The 16,048-nt window shown below is 35.4% G+C and overlaps 2 protein-coding genes across 3 annotated transcripts; one reads left to right on the plus strand and one right to left on the minus strand.

Annotated features, from left to right (window-relative positions):
* The first annotated feature begins 1,337 nt into the window (after positions 1 to 1,337).
* LOC147532891 (NAC domain-containing protein 100-like) lies at positions 1,338 to 4,487 on the plus strand. 2 transcript variants are annotated; one of them, XM_086645252.1, is made up of 3 exons: positions 1,338 to 1,720; positions 2,598 to 2,872; positions 2,969 to 4,487. In XM_086645252.1, exons 1-3 carry the CDS (start codon positions 1,519 to 1,521, stop codon positions 3,653 to 3,655), a joined length of 1,164 nt encoding a protein of 387 aa, XP_086501378.1. In that variant the 5' UTR covers positions 1,338 to 1,518; the 3' UTR covers positions 3,656 to 4,487. The 2 variants fall into 2 exon arrangements, with proteins under 2 accessions (XP_086501378.1, XP_086501377.1); XM_086645251.1 differs by having other exon boundaries at positions 1,384 to 1,720; positions 2,966 to 4,487.
* A 2,761-nt stretch (positions 4,488 to 7,248) lies between these two features.
* LOC147532892 (calcium-dependent protein kinase 26-like) lies at positions 7,249 to 12,912 on the minus strand. The gene is made up of 9 exons (XM_086645250.1): positions 12,524 to 12,912; positions 11,493 to 12,412; positions 11,174 to 11,317; positions 10,924 to 11,076; positions 9,639 to 9,754; positions 8,891 to 9,058; positions 8,454 to 8,678; positions 8,077 to 8,230; positions 7,249 to 7,606 (listed from the first exon to the last, which is right to left on the minus strand). Exons 2-8 carry the CDS (start codon positions 12,250 to 12,252, stop codon positions 8,105 to 8,107), a joined length of 1,692 nt encoding a protein of 563 aa, XP_086501376.1. The 5' UTR covers positions 12,253 to 12,412; positions 12,524 to 12,912; the 3' UTR covers positions 7,249 to 7,606; positions 8,077 to 8,104.
* Between the last annotated feature and the right edge of the window lie 3,136 nt (positions 12,913 to 16,048).

Genomic DNA, 16,048 nt, shown 5'->3' on the forward strand with positions numbered 1-16,048 from the left:
CTTTTTTTGTGTTCATTTCAATGACTTAAAATATAATTTGTTAACTGTAATGCTAATTATGTAACTAAATGATTAACAAAACATGCTAAGAGTATTTCGAATGATTGGATTTGATTTGCTTGTTAGATAAGAAAATGTCATATACTAAAAAGAAATAATGATTTGCCTTACTTTCAACCCGAGGGGCAAAGCTAGAATGTGAAGTCACATGTGCTAGACTAATGGTGCGTTTGGTTGCAGGATTCATGAGTCCTCGGAATTCATGATTCCACGGAAATTACTAAAGAGTAAATTCTTACTTATGTATACTGAGTGAACTGTGATTTAAGGGAACTTTTATGGTGAAGAAGTAGCTCTAACAAAAAATAGTTAAACTTTAAAGAGGAGAAAACCAGGGGCCAAAAAAACAATACTCCTAAAATGAGGGATGAAATGTAGGGTCAGCAATAAAATTGTACATAAAGTATGTCATGAAAAAAAAAAGAACTCAAAAAAATGTGGTGAAAGAAGTATGTGGCTCATTCTTAGTTAGATAAAAAAAAAGTGCAAAGCAAAATCAAATGCTTCCGTATCCACTCTTCGAAAGTGATGGTATGTCGGTCAGTCTCTCGACTGAATTCCGACCAGGTGACGTGACCGGTCTAGATTTAGAGAGAGAAAGCCAAAAATTCTCTTTCTCTAAATCTGAACCGGCCAGGTCACCTGGTCGAGATTTAGCCGGGAGACTAGCCGAGCATACCATCACCGTTGTTCTACTTTCCACTCGTAGTTTGAGCTCCTTCTTTGGTCCGTCTACAATTAGACCGACAATACAGTGTGACGGCCATGATCTAAAGAGAAACTCAATCGTCCATGTTTGATTATGGGACTAAAATCGGACAGGTCCTATCCGAAAAACCTGAGATCATGCAGAACATGACTACTAGACAAAGCACTACACAGACCTACTAGTAAAGGGCAGAAAAAGGACCAATTCATTAACATTGATTCTAGCTAGTAATTAAATGGTAAAAATTAGATTAGATGATATCACCCCTTTGATATTTTTTTCCAAGTTTCTTCTTCTGAGTCTGAAAAGAACCTGAATCTAACAACTCCTATATATCAACACACGCACGCATAAATTCCTGCAACTATCTATGCATTGACTCCTCCTCCTAATCTCTCAATATTTCATCTCTCTCTCTCTCTCTCTCTCTCTCTCTCTCTCTCTCTCTCTCTCTCTCTCTCTCTCTCTCTCTCTCTCTCTCTTTTGGGTGTTTTCTCTCAGTCTCAAGTGCATTTGGGTAGGCCCCCTTTATAGCATTTAATGAGCCCCAATCTATCTACCCTTTCTTGGATTTCCTCTCTTGCAGTTTCAATGTTAATTTTCTCCATTATTATTCCTATATAAACATCCATTCACTTTCATTCTTTTCCCTATCCACACTTACTTTCTCACACTACCCTTTTTTCCCTTTCTCACTTTAGAAGCTTATACTATAAGATAACTTTGTGGTTTTGTTTGAATTGAAGATAATGTTACCAATGGGAGATGTTTTAAGTGAAGTTCATATTGAAGATATGAACGAGAAAGGTTTACCTCCTGGTTTTAGATTTCATCCAACAGATGAAGAGCTTATAACCTTTTATTTAGCTTCTAAAGTCTTTAATGGTAGCTTTAATGGTGTTGAAATTGTTGAAATTGATCTCAATAGGTGTGAACCTTGGGAGCTTCCAGGTATATTCATGTTCCTTGTATGTACAAATTTTTTTTCTATAACTTCCCAAGCTTCATTGTTTTTTCTACAATTTACCCTAATATGAAAATAGTAAGGATTTGGGTATTAAAATTTTGAGTTCTTTCATTTGGAAGTACTACATTTCAGCATTTTCTTATTGAGAACGACAAAAGTTATATGCATGTTCAGACAGGGTGACCTGTTTGTACATATATCTCTATCGTAGAAGACGATTGTAAGTGAGTAAACTCGTAGTTTGTACATACATCCTTCTCTTAAGCGAATTATCTAGCAGTTTCGACATACAGTTCTTTCACCAGAGAAGTTGGGCGCGTTTACCCCGCGGGGAATGCTCTTAGCCCGTCCATGCACTCTTCGTGGGGGTCTCAGACTGAGCCATCCGATGAGCCATCGGAGTGCCCTTGGACAGCCTCAATCCGTATGAAGGGGCACATACCAACGCACCCTAGTGCCGGTGATAACCTGCCATCTCTTGTGAAAACCATAAACTCTCTCTAGACTTTAACTTCAGCATTAAAGTTTGTTTTTAACTATTTATGTGTGTTGTCATAGCAAACCAGGCTCCATAATATTTTAGATAATCTACTTTTGGGAATATGATAGTTTGTGAAGTTATCTCTTTTAATTTCCTAACATTTGTAGTATTTTTTCTGTCATTATCATAGTAAATTTCATGCAATTATGACTTACAAGTCTATTTTCAAGTTAAATCACATCTTCATTTCCTGTCAATTCATACCAGAGAGAGAGAGAGAGAGAGAGAGAGAGAGAGAAACAAAGTGATGTAGCTTCTGTTTCTCACTCTAAAAAGTCTACCCTTTAACAGTTTTGGTTTCAATTGTTGTTTTTTTGTAGATGTAGCCAAGGTGGGAGAAAAAGAATGGTATTTCTTCAGTTTAAGAGATAGAAAATACCCAACTGGGTTAAGAACAAATAGAGCAACAGAAGCTGGTTATTGGAAGGCAACTGGTAAAGATAGAGAAGTTTATAGTGCTTCTAATGGAGCTTTACTTGGCATGAAGAAAACCCTAGTTTTCTATAAAGGAAGAGCTCCTCGTGGTGAAAAGACTAAATGGGTTATGCATGAATATCGCCTAGATGGTGATTTCTCCTATACCCATGCCCCTAATGTACTGTATTCTCTCTCTCTCTCTCTCTAGATTCTCTCTCTCTATAACATCATGCATTGAAATTACACTAACTGTGCTTTCATGGGTTTTTAGCAGGAAGAATGGGTGATATGTAGAATAATACACAAGGCAATGAAAGGAGAGAAGAAAATCTCATTTCTCCAAGCTCATCAATACCTTCTACAAGTTTCTTCTTCATCTTCTCAATATTCTACTTCTTTACCTCCATTACTAGAATCACAACCACCTTCATTACAAATCCTTCAACAAAACCCACTTTTTATCCACCAAAAGCAAAACCTTGAAACCCTAATTAACCCAAACATCAATCAACCCAACAACAACAACAATTTACCTATGAGTTTTAATCCACCTTCCAATTTATTATCACCATCATCAATCCTCATCAAAAGTCTTCTATCAAATCAAGATTCATGTCTTTTGAAAGAAACAACTATTTCTAAACAGTATAAGCCAGAAACCAACTTTTCCTATTTTCAGCAACTAGATTCTACTTGTGTTCCTAATAACTTAGGAACATGGGTAAATAAAGTTCATCATAATAATCATCAAAATCAAAGCCAAAAATCTGTGTCTTTTGAGATGGATAATGGTGTTTTAGGGTTATCTTCTGCTACAGGAGGAACAGTAGCAGCAGAAGACAGGAGGGTACATGAGATGTCTACTTCATCAGTTACTTTAAACAGGACTGCTTATCAAATCATGTTTGATCCTCCTTCACTCATTAGATACTCAAGAGAATCTGGACCTTTAGATGTTTAAGATCTTCAAAAATACTATATAATACTAATTCTAATCTTAATATGTAGTAGTACTAAAAAATCTGATTAGAACCTAATAGATATGTTTGTACTGTTGCTGTAAATAATGAATGCTTCTTTCATATATAAATAAAATAGGGCATGTATGCTAGTTTTAGGGATTTATATAGCTAAAACATCAAGCCTTGTCGAGTATAAGTAGTTCAAACTTTAACAAGGTGAAATTTCATGCATCATTAGGTGCAAATATTTTTCTTTAGAATGGACCTCTATGATACCACTATTGGATTAGTGGATTGGGGGGAACTCGATAGGCCATGTAACTGCATTTGGGCTACATCCTAAGGCCCAAATAACTATAGCTTGGTAAGTGGGCATCCCAGTAGGAAAACATTGTCCTCAGTTTCTATACTATACTTTTAGAAAGCTTACTTCTATGTCTAGATCATTATCTTGTCTTGTTTATCGAAAAAGTTTCTTTCAGAATCAACACATGCAAGGTTTCGTTGGACTCCTGAATGCAATTCACTGTCAATGATGGATGAGAGAGGGAGAGAGGGAGGGGGAGAGAGAGAGAGAGAGTAAACACAAAACAAACCAGAAAAAAGTAATACCTTGCAGAAATCCAAGAAAAGCATATAGAACTTAATTCTACATATTATTAAAATCAATGCCAATCAAGTTCAGAAAATGTAAAGTAGGTACTCACAACATTTGAAAAAGAAAAAACTTGTTAAAGAGTCACTAACACTTGGATGTTTTATTGCAAACCAGAGACATTCAATAGAAGTCCAAGTATTCCGAACATGCATCCCGAACAGCAAAAGTTTCTGCACCAACAATTCTCAATTAGATGAATATGATTAAAAAAAATTGAGCTTCGGACTGTCTTGTTTATGATTCAAAAAGTTTTGGTGAGTTACTAATAAAAGATTTGGCTAATTGATCAAACTCATAAGAAGAAAAGCTCCTATACAAGATCGTATCCTCCCTTGCATACTTGTAAACAAAGGAAACCCATAACAGAAAAGAGCAGATTGAAGAACAATACTAAATCTCAAGCAGAACTAAATCTAGTAACTCGTTTATCATGCTCTTCAAATACGTTTTTACGACTCAAGGTGGTTTGCTCTCACAAGGCGAGGCGCACTCCTTGTTGTTTAAAAGGCGTGAGCTATCTGTTTTTTTGAAGGAAAATGAAATCAATTATGGAAAAACATATTAGTTTTTATACTTTACTACCGTAATATAAAGTCCTAAGTGTTTAAAAAACAAAATACTAATACTTTTGTGTTGTCTAACAACTCAAAAATAGTATGTGACTTCAGATGCAAACGATTTAGTCTCGTTTCAAATACGTATGCCTCGGCCCTCGAGGCATCAGGTGACCGCCTCGCCTCGTTGTGCACCTCAATCCGTACGCCTTGAGAGTTTTTAAAATGTTGCTCTTCAACTCCTTGAATTCTAAATTTTATTGTCTTCAGCCATACTAATATAAGAAACAGGTACGGACAGTTAAAGCTATTTATAACCGACTTTAGCCAACCCAAGGTGGTTGAGATTTGGCACTAAGGCTTGGTTAGATATTTCTATCAGATTCTTCTAAACTTTCAAGATTGGTTATGGACAACAAGGTTCTGAGGAAAATTGAGTTACTTCCTAAAATTTGATTTGAAAAGCAAATGCTTATGAAAACTTCACTTTCTCCATTTTCTACCTAACAACATTGAAATGAAAAAATATCAATAAAAAATGTCTGACGACTTATACATGGGACTATAGCCCAATTGTATGTACCCTTTAAGAGTACAAAGAGACTGTGAGTTCGAGTATTGTGGAATAAAGTCTTCCCTCAAGATTTATCCTATGTAATTCATAGGTGCTAAATAATGTACATAGTAGTTTATTTCATGGACGGTTTATGAGTCTTTCTGATGGCCCGTAACGGTTTCTTTCCAATGGCATTTAAAAGACAGTTTCATAGCAGTTATGTGCTTATTCCATCCTTACGATATATTGATGTCATTTGATTTACTGATTTTTTTTTTTTTGTGGACTAAATTCGAGTTTGGTTCAAAAGAAACACTCTTCCCCTTTTTAATTAACCTAAAAAAGCAGCATAAGAAATTAAACAAATTTCCAACACAAGTAAGCATTATTCTCAATTGCTTTGAAGTATAGATTGATTCATTTTCAACAATCTAAGTGAGGTCTAAGACTATAAACACAGACAGTTTAATTATACTCAGAAATAGTTCATGATTGAAGTTTAAAAGATCAATTACTTGAATCAAAAACCATAATACCAAATTCAGTAATACTAACAACACATCCAAAACTCAAATGATAAAAATCAATAAAAAAAAAAAATAGATGATTCTTGAATTGAAAACCCTTGGGGATAAAAAAGAAAGAAAGAGGAATTAGATAGGGAAAGTAATGAAACCTGAAAAAGATGAAAACTAACTACTTGGATTGATCTTTCTTGTTAGGGTCTTGTTGCGGGGAGTAGATCATAGCAGCGATCATTGCTCCTGGAAGGACGCCGTATTTCGCCAGGGCTGCCAGCTTCGCCACCAATGGTTCTCCTCTCATGAACGCCATTTCAACTCTCTCTCTCTTTCTCTCTCTTGTTCGTTCTTCGTCCTAACCCTCTCCTCGCCTTGACTCAGGACACTTCGCTTATAAAATTTGGGAAAACGATCCTGAAATCCCCAAGTTCCGTTTATACCCTAGCTCCCTCTTGAAGAGGAATGAACCTGTAAAGGGTAAAATAGTCACAATATTGGGTCACTCGAGGTTAGAAGAACTGGTTCAATAATTGAGAAAGGTTTGAACAAGTTAAAGGCAGCACATTGGTCCATCAGCAGGTTCACTTCAATTTTCACCTTAAAATCGACATGTTTATGTTTTACCTCTTAAAACTTCATCATTCTTATCACCACCTTCCACCAAAACCTACAACCACCACCACTTCCACCATTTATCTCTCTCAAACTCTTTATTTATTATATGTTCTAGATGAAGAGGATCGACTCTCTTTTTTCAGACGTTGGGAGGATTACAGCAAAAGAGATCATTCTTCTCGCCGAAGGAGACAGGAGGAGAAAATTGGTGTTGATGGTGGTCGGATGTTGTGGTAGTGGTGAAGAAGATGAAGTTTAGGATGTAAAATGTTGGCTAGATATAACTTTGTCCATCTTTAAGGTTGAGCACCTAACTTCAAGTTAAAGTTCCTTCGCATTTCTTGCCTTCCTTACCTAGAAAGTTCTAATTGAATTGGAGTTTTGATTTAATTAAGATTCATGCCTGTTTATATGTAGTTCTGGGATCAGTTTGAATCCTACAATAAGCATGAATTATAATCATAACTCCTACAATAAGCACTTGGAGATTATTCTCATGAAATAAGTCATAATCATTGTAGTTAAGCGATGGTTGAACGTCCCCTCTAGTACTTGGTTCTTTCAATAGGAGATGGCGTGCAACATCTAATTTATTTGATGGTAGAATACAGTAACTGACTATTGGTCGCACAAACTTACAACAATTATACAACATGTAAAGAACCAATCTATCATCGCAACATGCCGATTGGAATACAAACGCTAATTACATAGTGGAAATTTGTTATACATTGTCATTACCTAATTTCATAAAGACAGATCACAATTACATCATAGAAAATTTGAATATGCAAGCTCCAAATCACAGCAGGAAACAAACACGTGAACGGAAAAACTGAAGAAGATAAATCATACAACAACACAATCTCTCAAGGCTATTAATTTTACCCGAAAAATCAAAGCAGCAGAATTACAGTTCTCAACCACAGGCCTGTCAACTGAACCTTAGTTAACATACCTCTCAAGGCTTCAGAGTTGAAGAAGAATGAAACTTCCTTTTTAAGTCTGACGTCTCCAATTCCTCTATTTTGGCCTTGATCTACGACCTGCCATCATAAAAAGAAATAATGTATCAAATTAGCACAAGCTAAGGACATAGCAGATGATCTTTCCAAAAAGTTATTAAAGTGAAGCTATTACAGTTTTTATATTGTTGTTGAATTGCTTATAGTTGCTACTATGAGAAACCAGAGTTTAACTAAACCATTAACCCAATAGGAAAATGCTTCTGCCTCCTTTTACTCAGTCTTAGCTGATGTGGCATTACTCGGACGACATACTTTTATCAATGGTTTTGGAATATCCTACTGATTTGAATTAACAATGCTTTGAGTAAGACTGAGCAAAACTCTAAGTGACTAGCAATTTCCCGAGTGAAGCAGTTTGATGATGGGATGACATGGCTACACATGCATGACATGTTTCTACATCCCAAATTCCACATATTCGCCGCCACTAGAAAATTCAATCCTTTCTGAAAATTCTACTTTAGTTCGAGGAGGCAAAAATACAATACCTGTACAAGATGAATGCATGACAAAAGACTATTGAGCTCCACCAGGTGCACCTCTCATACTGATGTTGAGACTGTTCCGCATGGTTCTCCTTCCAACTCCTGCATTACCCTTCGTCATCATAGCGACAAACTCACCATAGTCAATCCTCCCATCCTGATACACAAACATCAAATGATCAAACACAAAATTGAGAATAATCCCCAAAATGGAATCTAAATAAATAAGGTCCTAGTCTTATTTTGGTAAATAGATTCAAAAACGGAAAGAATGATAAAAGACCCAGTTAGAAATTTGGAAAGTACACTTTGGGCAATAACTATAACACTGACTTGAAGGAGTAAGTCTGAAATTTCAGTATCATTAGTTCATTACTCACATTATCTTGATCCACTTCCTTAATGATGTCTTCAATGAAAACATCAACCATGTTATGATCTGCACAAGCTTGCTGGAGTTCATCGACGGTAATATAACCACTCCCATCCTTGTCGAAGTATGAAAAAGCTGCAACCAGATGTTCCTCACGTTCTAGCTTGTTAAGATGAACGGTTGCGGCAATAAATTCCCCATAGTCAATTGTCCCACTGTTGTCCACATCGGCCTGATATATAAATGCATAAAAATCTTATATAATACAACAATGGCGCTGTTCGCTTTGAGAAGCAATAATGAACTATTCTGGCATGAAATGAAATAAACAGATTGGAACAAAGCTTTTCTGCTCCAGTACACACCATTTTCCAGAACGGCAAAATGTTAAAAGGAGAACTCATTTTTTCCATTTGGGTGGAGAGAGAGGGGGAGATAACTTACAGCATCCATGAGATCACGAATCTCCCACTCCTTCAAGTTAGAGCCATATCTTTTCAAACCAGCTTTTAGTTCATCAAATGTGATAGCACCACTGTTGTCAGTGTCCATTGACTTGAACATCTCCTTCAATCCAGCAATCTCCTCTTCTGACAAACTTTCAGCTATTACCTGATAACAGATAGTCATGAGCTCCAGAATCCAACAACCTTATTTCCGAAGATAGTGAGACTTATCTTTTCAATTGAAAAGAGTGCAACAAGGTTCCAGCATACATGTAAATTGTGACCTTTGAAATATATATAGTAGAATTAAATATGCTTAAAATGTTTCATATCCTAAGGATCATCATTAGGTAAATTCAAACAAGCAATTACAGTTAGACAAATTCAAAATTGATTAGCGACATGCAAAGGGAGAGCAGTCCTCAAATACAAATTCAGTCATGAAAATAAGATAAAAACATAAAATCTGCAATATAACACATCCAACAATAATGCATATGCAGGAGTAGGACGACTTCTCGTCTTACCATTATAATCCCAGTTTCCTTTTGAAGGCATCTAGTATAACATCAACTAAGAATTTCTCGTATTAAATAAAAAAGTTAACTAGACCACAGACTTCATTGAAGTCTTAAATTATTCAAAGAATTAACAAGTTTCTTTGTGTAAAAAGAAAAAAGCAAAACGATTAACTGTGAACCTACCAATTTGGTTCACTATAAAGAAAGATATAAGCATATTCTTACTCGTAAAGCCATTTTCTTCAATTTATTCATTGCAGAGAATTGTTTGAGGCGAGAAAGGACAGCTGGATCCAGTGAACGGTCAGGAGCAACTCCATTTTCGCAAATCCAAGGATGGCCTGAAGTTAGTACAAAATGTCAGAGTACAGTGAGAAGGTGCTGGAACTTCACGAAACAAGAAATTTAAACGGCCATCATAAAGGCCCTTATTATAAAGATTAATCTAAGGGCTAATTTTGTTGTGGTGTTATTTAACTCTTTATGAAGATTATCCTGACCAAAAATAGCTCATACTTAAAGGTCTATCTGTTCATACCAAACAATTGTAAGAATGGGCTCAGTCACCATTCGTTCTAAGCTGATGACAACAATGAAGTTACAAGTTTCAAATGGGCTTTTTTGTGATGGTCGTCAATATGATAAGTTAACCCAGAAATGAAAAGCTATTCATTTAGATCATCATCACATTAGTCACTCAACCCGTCGTAGGAATGACCCTTCGAGCATAATTTGTCATCTTCAAAGAATGTGCCAGGTAAAATAGAGTAATGAATACCAACATCTTAATGTCATCTTCAAAGAATGGGCTTGTAATCCATAAAAAAATATAACTATTCCAACATCTTAATGTCAAAAAGTGTTGTCAATATAGTTCGCTTGTGCACAGTTTACCTGGAAAAACGTAGATTCGCCACTTTCTCTTATCAAAATGAACCTTCGCAATACTGTGATAAACCCCTTTCTAGAGAATCATTGTAAAAGTGAACAATGACCATCATGCTCCTCCAATTTTTTTTGGCATGCATATTATCAACTAAAGACCAGTTTTCTAGTCATACTTACTTTTCTGTATAAGCTAATTTCTTAACCGATTATCCACTTATTTTATATATTGGTGTAAGTGTGTAACTATATTTGATAAATAGTCTCATATATTCTATATTTCTATATTGTCCACAATATATTTCCCACATGGCATATTACCCCTTGGCCAATATGTACCTGATACTTAGAGTCGCAAATGGGATAATGAAGATATGAAAAGTGAAGCAATGCAGCAATTGTATTCGTCAACTTGCTTAAGAAAGGTTAGCGGTGCACGGAGATTTACATCGCATGACAATTTGACCCCTCTGGTCAAGTTACACTATCCGATAAGGAAAAAACAGGTGTACTGAGGTCTAAGGATATTTTTACCATTTAACGTGTAACTTGATAAAGTTACCCATAACCTAACTACTCCGTATTAAGTTCCCAGTAGAAAGCTTAAAAGGTTAGGATGACGTACATAATACTTCATGAGCCGTCAAGCGATCTTGAGGCTGCGAGCATAGCATCTTCGTGATGAGATCCTTAGCACTGTCAGAGATAACAGGCCATGGGTCAGAATCAAAGTCAATTTCTCCTTTCAATACTGCATCGAATATCCCTTGCTGTGTTTCTGAAGTACAAAGAAATAAAACCATCAATACAAAGTTAAAAAAAAGGCCCAAGTGAAAGACGGCCAGAGAAGAGGGTCATGGCCGATCCATGATTACCTGCCCAAAATGGTGGTACACCACTCAACAATATGTACAGTATTACTCCAGCTGTCCAGACATCAGCTTCTGGCCCATAGCGTTTGCAGAGTACCTCAGGAGCAACATAGTATGGACTTCCAACAACATCAGTGAAAACCTGACCTGAAATAACAACACCAAAATTAGAGCTGACGAACAAAGACATAAAAGGCAAGTAATTGATTAAAGGAGGTCATATCTCTCATCTTTAACACTTCAATGGAAGTAATGATGATATTAATCGAACTTCAACATGATATACTTCATTATAGAGGTGGGAAGAATCAGAGACTTATACCTGGTTTGAAAAAGACCGAGAGTCCGAAATCAATAGCCTTGAGAGAGAAATCATCATCCTTGTTAACCAGTAAAAAGTTTTCAGGCTTCAAATCTCTATGCATAACTCCAAGTGAGTGACAAGCTTCAACGACACCCACAATAATCTTTGTCAATTCAGCAGCCTTTCTCTCACTGTAATGCCCCCTTTGAATAATCCGATCAAACAATTCACCTCCAGCACATAACTCCATTACAATATGAACATATAACGGATCTTCATACGCACCCTTGATCGACACAATATTTTTGTGACCAGAAAGATGGTGCATTATCTGAATCTCCCTCCTAACATCCTCTACATCTTCCTTAGAAATCAATTTCCTCTTCGATATAGATTTGCAAGCAAATTCTTTCCCAGTGGAATTCTCAATACACAAATAAGTAGTACCAAATTGTCCTTGACCTAATTTTCGACCTAACTTGTAAAGATCGCGAATATTCTCAGTTTTATGACCTAATACATAATAAGCATGGTTCTCAGTCCCTCTCCTCATGGTATCCTTTCCTGGGCTAAGCATTGGCAAATTATGCTGCTTTTTAGGGTTTTCTTTACCAAATTCTTCAGCAATTAGTTGTTGAGAATTCAAACTAGTTGGAGAACAATCAGAATTAGAATGATCAGAAGTACTCGTATTTTGTTTCGAAATCGATTGATCTACGGGCTCGTTGAAGCCCTCTATGATTTTTCCTCCAAAAGATCCACGGCATGAATTGCCCATGAAACAAATAAACACAACTCAAAAAGTAAAACTAGAATCTTTCCTCATTCAAGGAAAATACCCATCAACCCAAAACCCTAACACTTCAAGAGCAAATAAAGAAATCAGGATTCAAAATGATAGATTTAGATCTTTCCTCCTCAAAGAAACAACACAAAAACTGCAAATTAAAATAAAAGGGTGATTACAGTTTGAACAACAAAGAAAGAAGGAAAGATCAAAGAAGAATAAATAGTTAGAGAGAGAGAGAAAGAAAGGGATGTGTTCTTACCAGCTAAGATAGAAGAAGAAAGTTGAAGATCTGTTGAAATGGAAAACAGTTAGGAAGAAGAGGATCTTTCATCCCTCTTTCCTTGAAAGTCTTGTCATTTTGTACTTCATTCAAGAAAACTTACTAAAATTGATCTGTCTATTCCTTTTACTTATTAAAGTTGATGGTTGATTTAGAGCTTAATAACCATAGATTTTCACATGATATTATTTTGCCATTAGGGTTACTTGATACAAGTCATGTAACTCAACTAGTCATAATCCAACTAGTTCTTCTAGGCTGGCACTATGTCGTGTTCTAGAAGGCCTTTGGCACAGGAAGAGCAACATTTAGTAAAAGTAGTGTACATTTGCTCTTCCTTTACTAAATTAGTTTAAGGAGGGTGTTACAAGGATCATTTAGTAAATAGTGCTAAAATATAAAGACTTTAATTAAAATTAATAATAAATTTAATATTCTATTCACGTGTAGTTTTCTCTCACTTAAACAACCCAACCTTAATATTGTCACTACTATCAACCAGGGGGGATGGCAGTAAGGGACATGTGGGGGCACATGCCCCCACATCCCAATGGTGATGATGGTAAGTGCACTCACACATCTTGTTATCTACACTCCTAGCTCCTTTAACTTAAAACATAAAATACCTCTGGATGTGAGTGTACCTAACAAGTGCATTTACTTTCCTCCCTTTGGTTACAAGTGTGATATTAAAATTGAATTGGAGTTATCTATTTTAAGAACATATAATTTAAGCCCATCAACTATAAGTCATTACATAAAAGTCCAAGTGAAGTCATTAATCCTGTTTTCCGTACGCATGTACGTCATAATTTACTGTGTAAATTGACTAAGACAAAATCAATTGTTAGTTGCACATACCAAATTTTTTCTCCATCAATGAACGCTGGTGGCCAATGATTAGGTCTCGTCCAGTTGCATCTCTCATTTTCTCTCTATGGTAGGGTTTCAGTCAATAGGTTGTGGACGTGACTTTTTGATCAGGTAAGCTACCAACAATAAGAGGTTGTGCTAACCATCAGTAGCGTCTCACTGGCTATGCGAAATGTTTGTTAGTGAAGAACACATCAAAATGTCAAGCGAAACTAGTGGATGTGTTTACACGACTGTAAGATCCTACTGATGTAACCAATAATGTCTCTTTGGATTACAAAGAGCAAATCGGTTAAAACTCATTGAAATTTCAGTTGGGACTTCGTTGACCAACTATATATAGACGCGTCTACATGTTAGTAAAATGCTACCATTATAATATTATCATCGTTAACGTCTTATCAATGAGGGTGCACAACTAGAGTCGTGCACTAGAGATATCAATTGCAACCACTACCATCACAACCATTATCCTTAACGGTCACAAGAGAGAAAGAGAGAGAGAGAGAGAGAATCAATGATATTACTAGAATTAATATACATGATTTTATCTTGTTATTTAATTTTTTATTGGTACTAAATGTGCCCCCACATACTATAAATCCTGGCCTCGCCACTGCTATCAACATCACCATTAATATAAAAATCTTGCAAAGTTTACCATCACTAGAGTTTTAGTTTTAAGTTTTAAATGATGCCTCATGATCTCATGGATGAGGAACCACAATTAATGAAGGAGACAACCTACATCAAGAAAGAAGAGTTCATCGACTTAAACGAAGACATCGACTTAAACGAAACCAACGTCTTAAACGAGGACATCGACTTGATATTGACTTAAACAAAGACATATATAATGAAGATAATATGTCTCAGGTAAAGAAAAATCATTTTCTTGTCTTCCTCTATGGTTGAACAAAAGTTTTAGGGTTTTAGGTCGTTTTTGTTTCGTAAAGGATTTTCAGTTGGGTCTACTGAAAAAGACAACAAATTTCAAACGGGGTGGCTGAAAAAGACAACAAATTTCGGCCAGGTCCGCTGAAAAAAATAATAAATTTCGGCCGAGCCAGCTGAAATTGTTCTGTTTTTTCATCTGCTCTGGACGAAATTTGTTAAAATTTTCAGTTGTTCTAGATGAAAATTTTCACTATTTTCATTCATGAATTTTTATTTATGCTAAGAGAATTTTCTTTTATGAATCTTCAAAAGTTACTTTAATCAGTGTTAAAACACTAAAAAACTATGGAAAAATCAAGCAATAACAAGAATTACAAACCCCTCTATGGAGATGAGTGTTGTCTTCGTCATCTAGGTTTAGGTTTCCATCTTTATCTCTCTCTCTCTCTCTTTGATCGAAACGAACATATTTAGGGGTTTTTTTTCTCTCTTTTGGTTGAACAAGTTGTGAGGGTGTTTATCTCTCTTCTCTCCCTTTGATCGACAAACTGGTTTTTGGTCGAAAATGATTTTTCTCCCTTCTATATTTTTTGGTCGAAAATAGTTTGAGGGGGGGACCAAAGTTTAAAGTTGGGATATTTTAGAAAATAGTGTTTATCTCTCCCTATTCTAAAAAGAATACTCTCCCTATCTAATGCACTGTCTTTGCTAAATATTGATCTCCTATACCTCAGGCCTATGAGAAATGTACAATAAATATAACATTCTACAAAGTACAAACACACAAACCTACTTTTAGTCGTAAGCATGAATCAACTCTCCAGGAATGTCTAAATATGAATCAACTGTCCATTTAGAGGGAAAAAATCAGTCATAGCAGAGAAAGGGTTATTCGAAAATAAAAACGGTTGATTTTGTATATGTCTTGACAGAAAGAATGTTTATTGGACACATACTCTTGTCGAGATTCGAACAAAATAATAGTCGGACAAAGAGACATTTTTCTAATTTTTAACTCAATAATTAGTTAAAAACTAAACATATTAATAACGTGATCACTAGAGGATGTGTTTAAGAACCCCCATATTACAATATGATGGAATAATCTATAGCACGTTAACTCAAGTCAATGATCACTTTTTTCAAATGCTAAATGTACTTGAGATCATTGGAGGATATGTTTATACTCCTTCGAAGCTAAAATGGTGTTTCTCCTCGTTCTACTAATTTGTCTTCAAAAACATTTGATTAACTTATAGTTAAATTATGACACTTGTAATTCATTTGAATAAATACTAACACGTATTATATAAAGTTGTTCAAAAGATTGTTGAAGAAAAGAAAAGGTAGTATAATTGTAGCGACTTTAGATTATCTTTTGTTTTGTTGAAAGGACTTTATTATCGGTCTAAACCAAGATGTCAAGATCATAAGAAAGTTTGAAAGAAAGAAAGAAAGAGGTAGTACCCTCTTTAGGAGATTATATGCTCAATTGTATTTTTTTTTGTTGAAAAATATCATCTATTTATCGGGGGATAAATTCTAACTCTTTTTGTGAACCACAAAAAAAAAAAATTTATAGCATCAACCGGTTAGTTTTTTCCACTATATACCCAACTTAAAAATTTGAATACGCGTTTCAATTAATTCAAAACCAAACATCAACTTTATACTTGTTTATCTCATCAAAAGAAACTTTATACTTGTTTATTTCAGTCCATGTCACTCATTTTC

Source organism: Eschscholzia californica, unplaced genomic scaffold (assembly GCF_041429995.1).
Source record: "Eschscholzia californica isolate CP2 unplaced genomic scaffold, dmEscCali1.0.p SCAF_6, whole genome shotgun sequence".
In the NCBI taxonomy this organism is placed as follows: Eukaryota; Viridiplantae; Streptophyta; class Magnoliopsida; order Ranunculales; family Papaveraceae; genus Eschscholzia; species Eschscholzia californica.

Coding starts and splice junctions, on each gene's coding strand:
- LOC147532891 (XM_086645251.1), top strand. CDS start 1,519: ATGTTACCAATGGGAGATGTTTTAAGTGAAGTTCATATTGAAGATATG. Junction 1,721..2,597: donor TGAACCTTGGGAGCTTCCAG/GTATATTCATGT, acceptor GTTTTTTTGTAG/ATGTAGCCAAGGTGGGAGAA. Junction 2,873..2,965: donor CCTATACCCATGCCCCTAAT/GTACTGTATTCT, acceptor ATGGGTTTTTAG/CAGGAAGAATGGGTGATATG.
- LOC147532892 (XM_086645250.1), bottom strand. CDS start 12,252: ATGGGCAATTCATGCCGTGGATCTTTTGGAGGAAAAATCATAGAGGGC. Junction 11,077..11,173: donor TGTACCACCATTTTGGGCAG/GTAATCATGGAT, acceptor TTTGTACTTCAG/AAACACAGCAAGGGATATTC. Junction 8,679..8,890: donor TTCGTGATCTCATGGATGCT/GTAAGTTATCTC, acceptor TTTATATATCAG/GCCGATGTGGACAACAGTGG.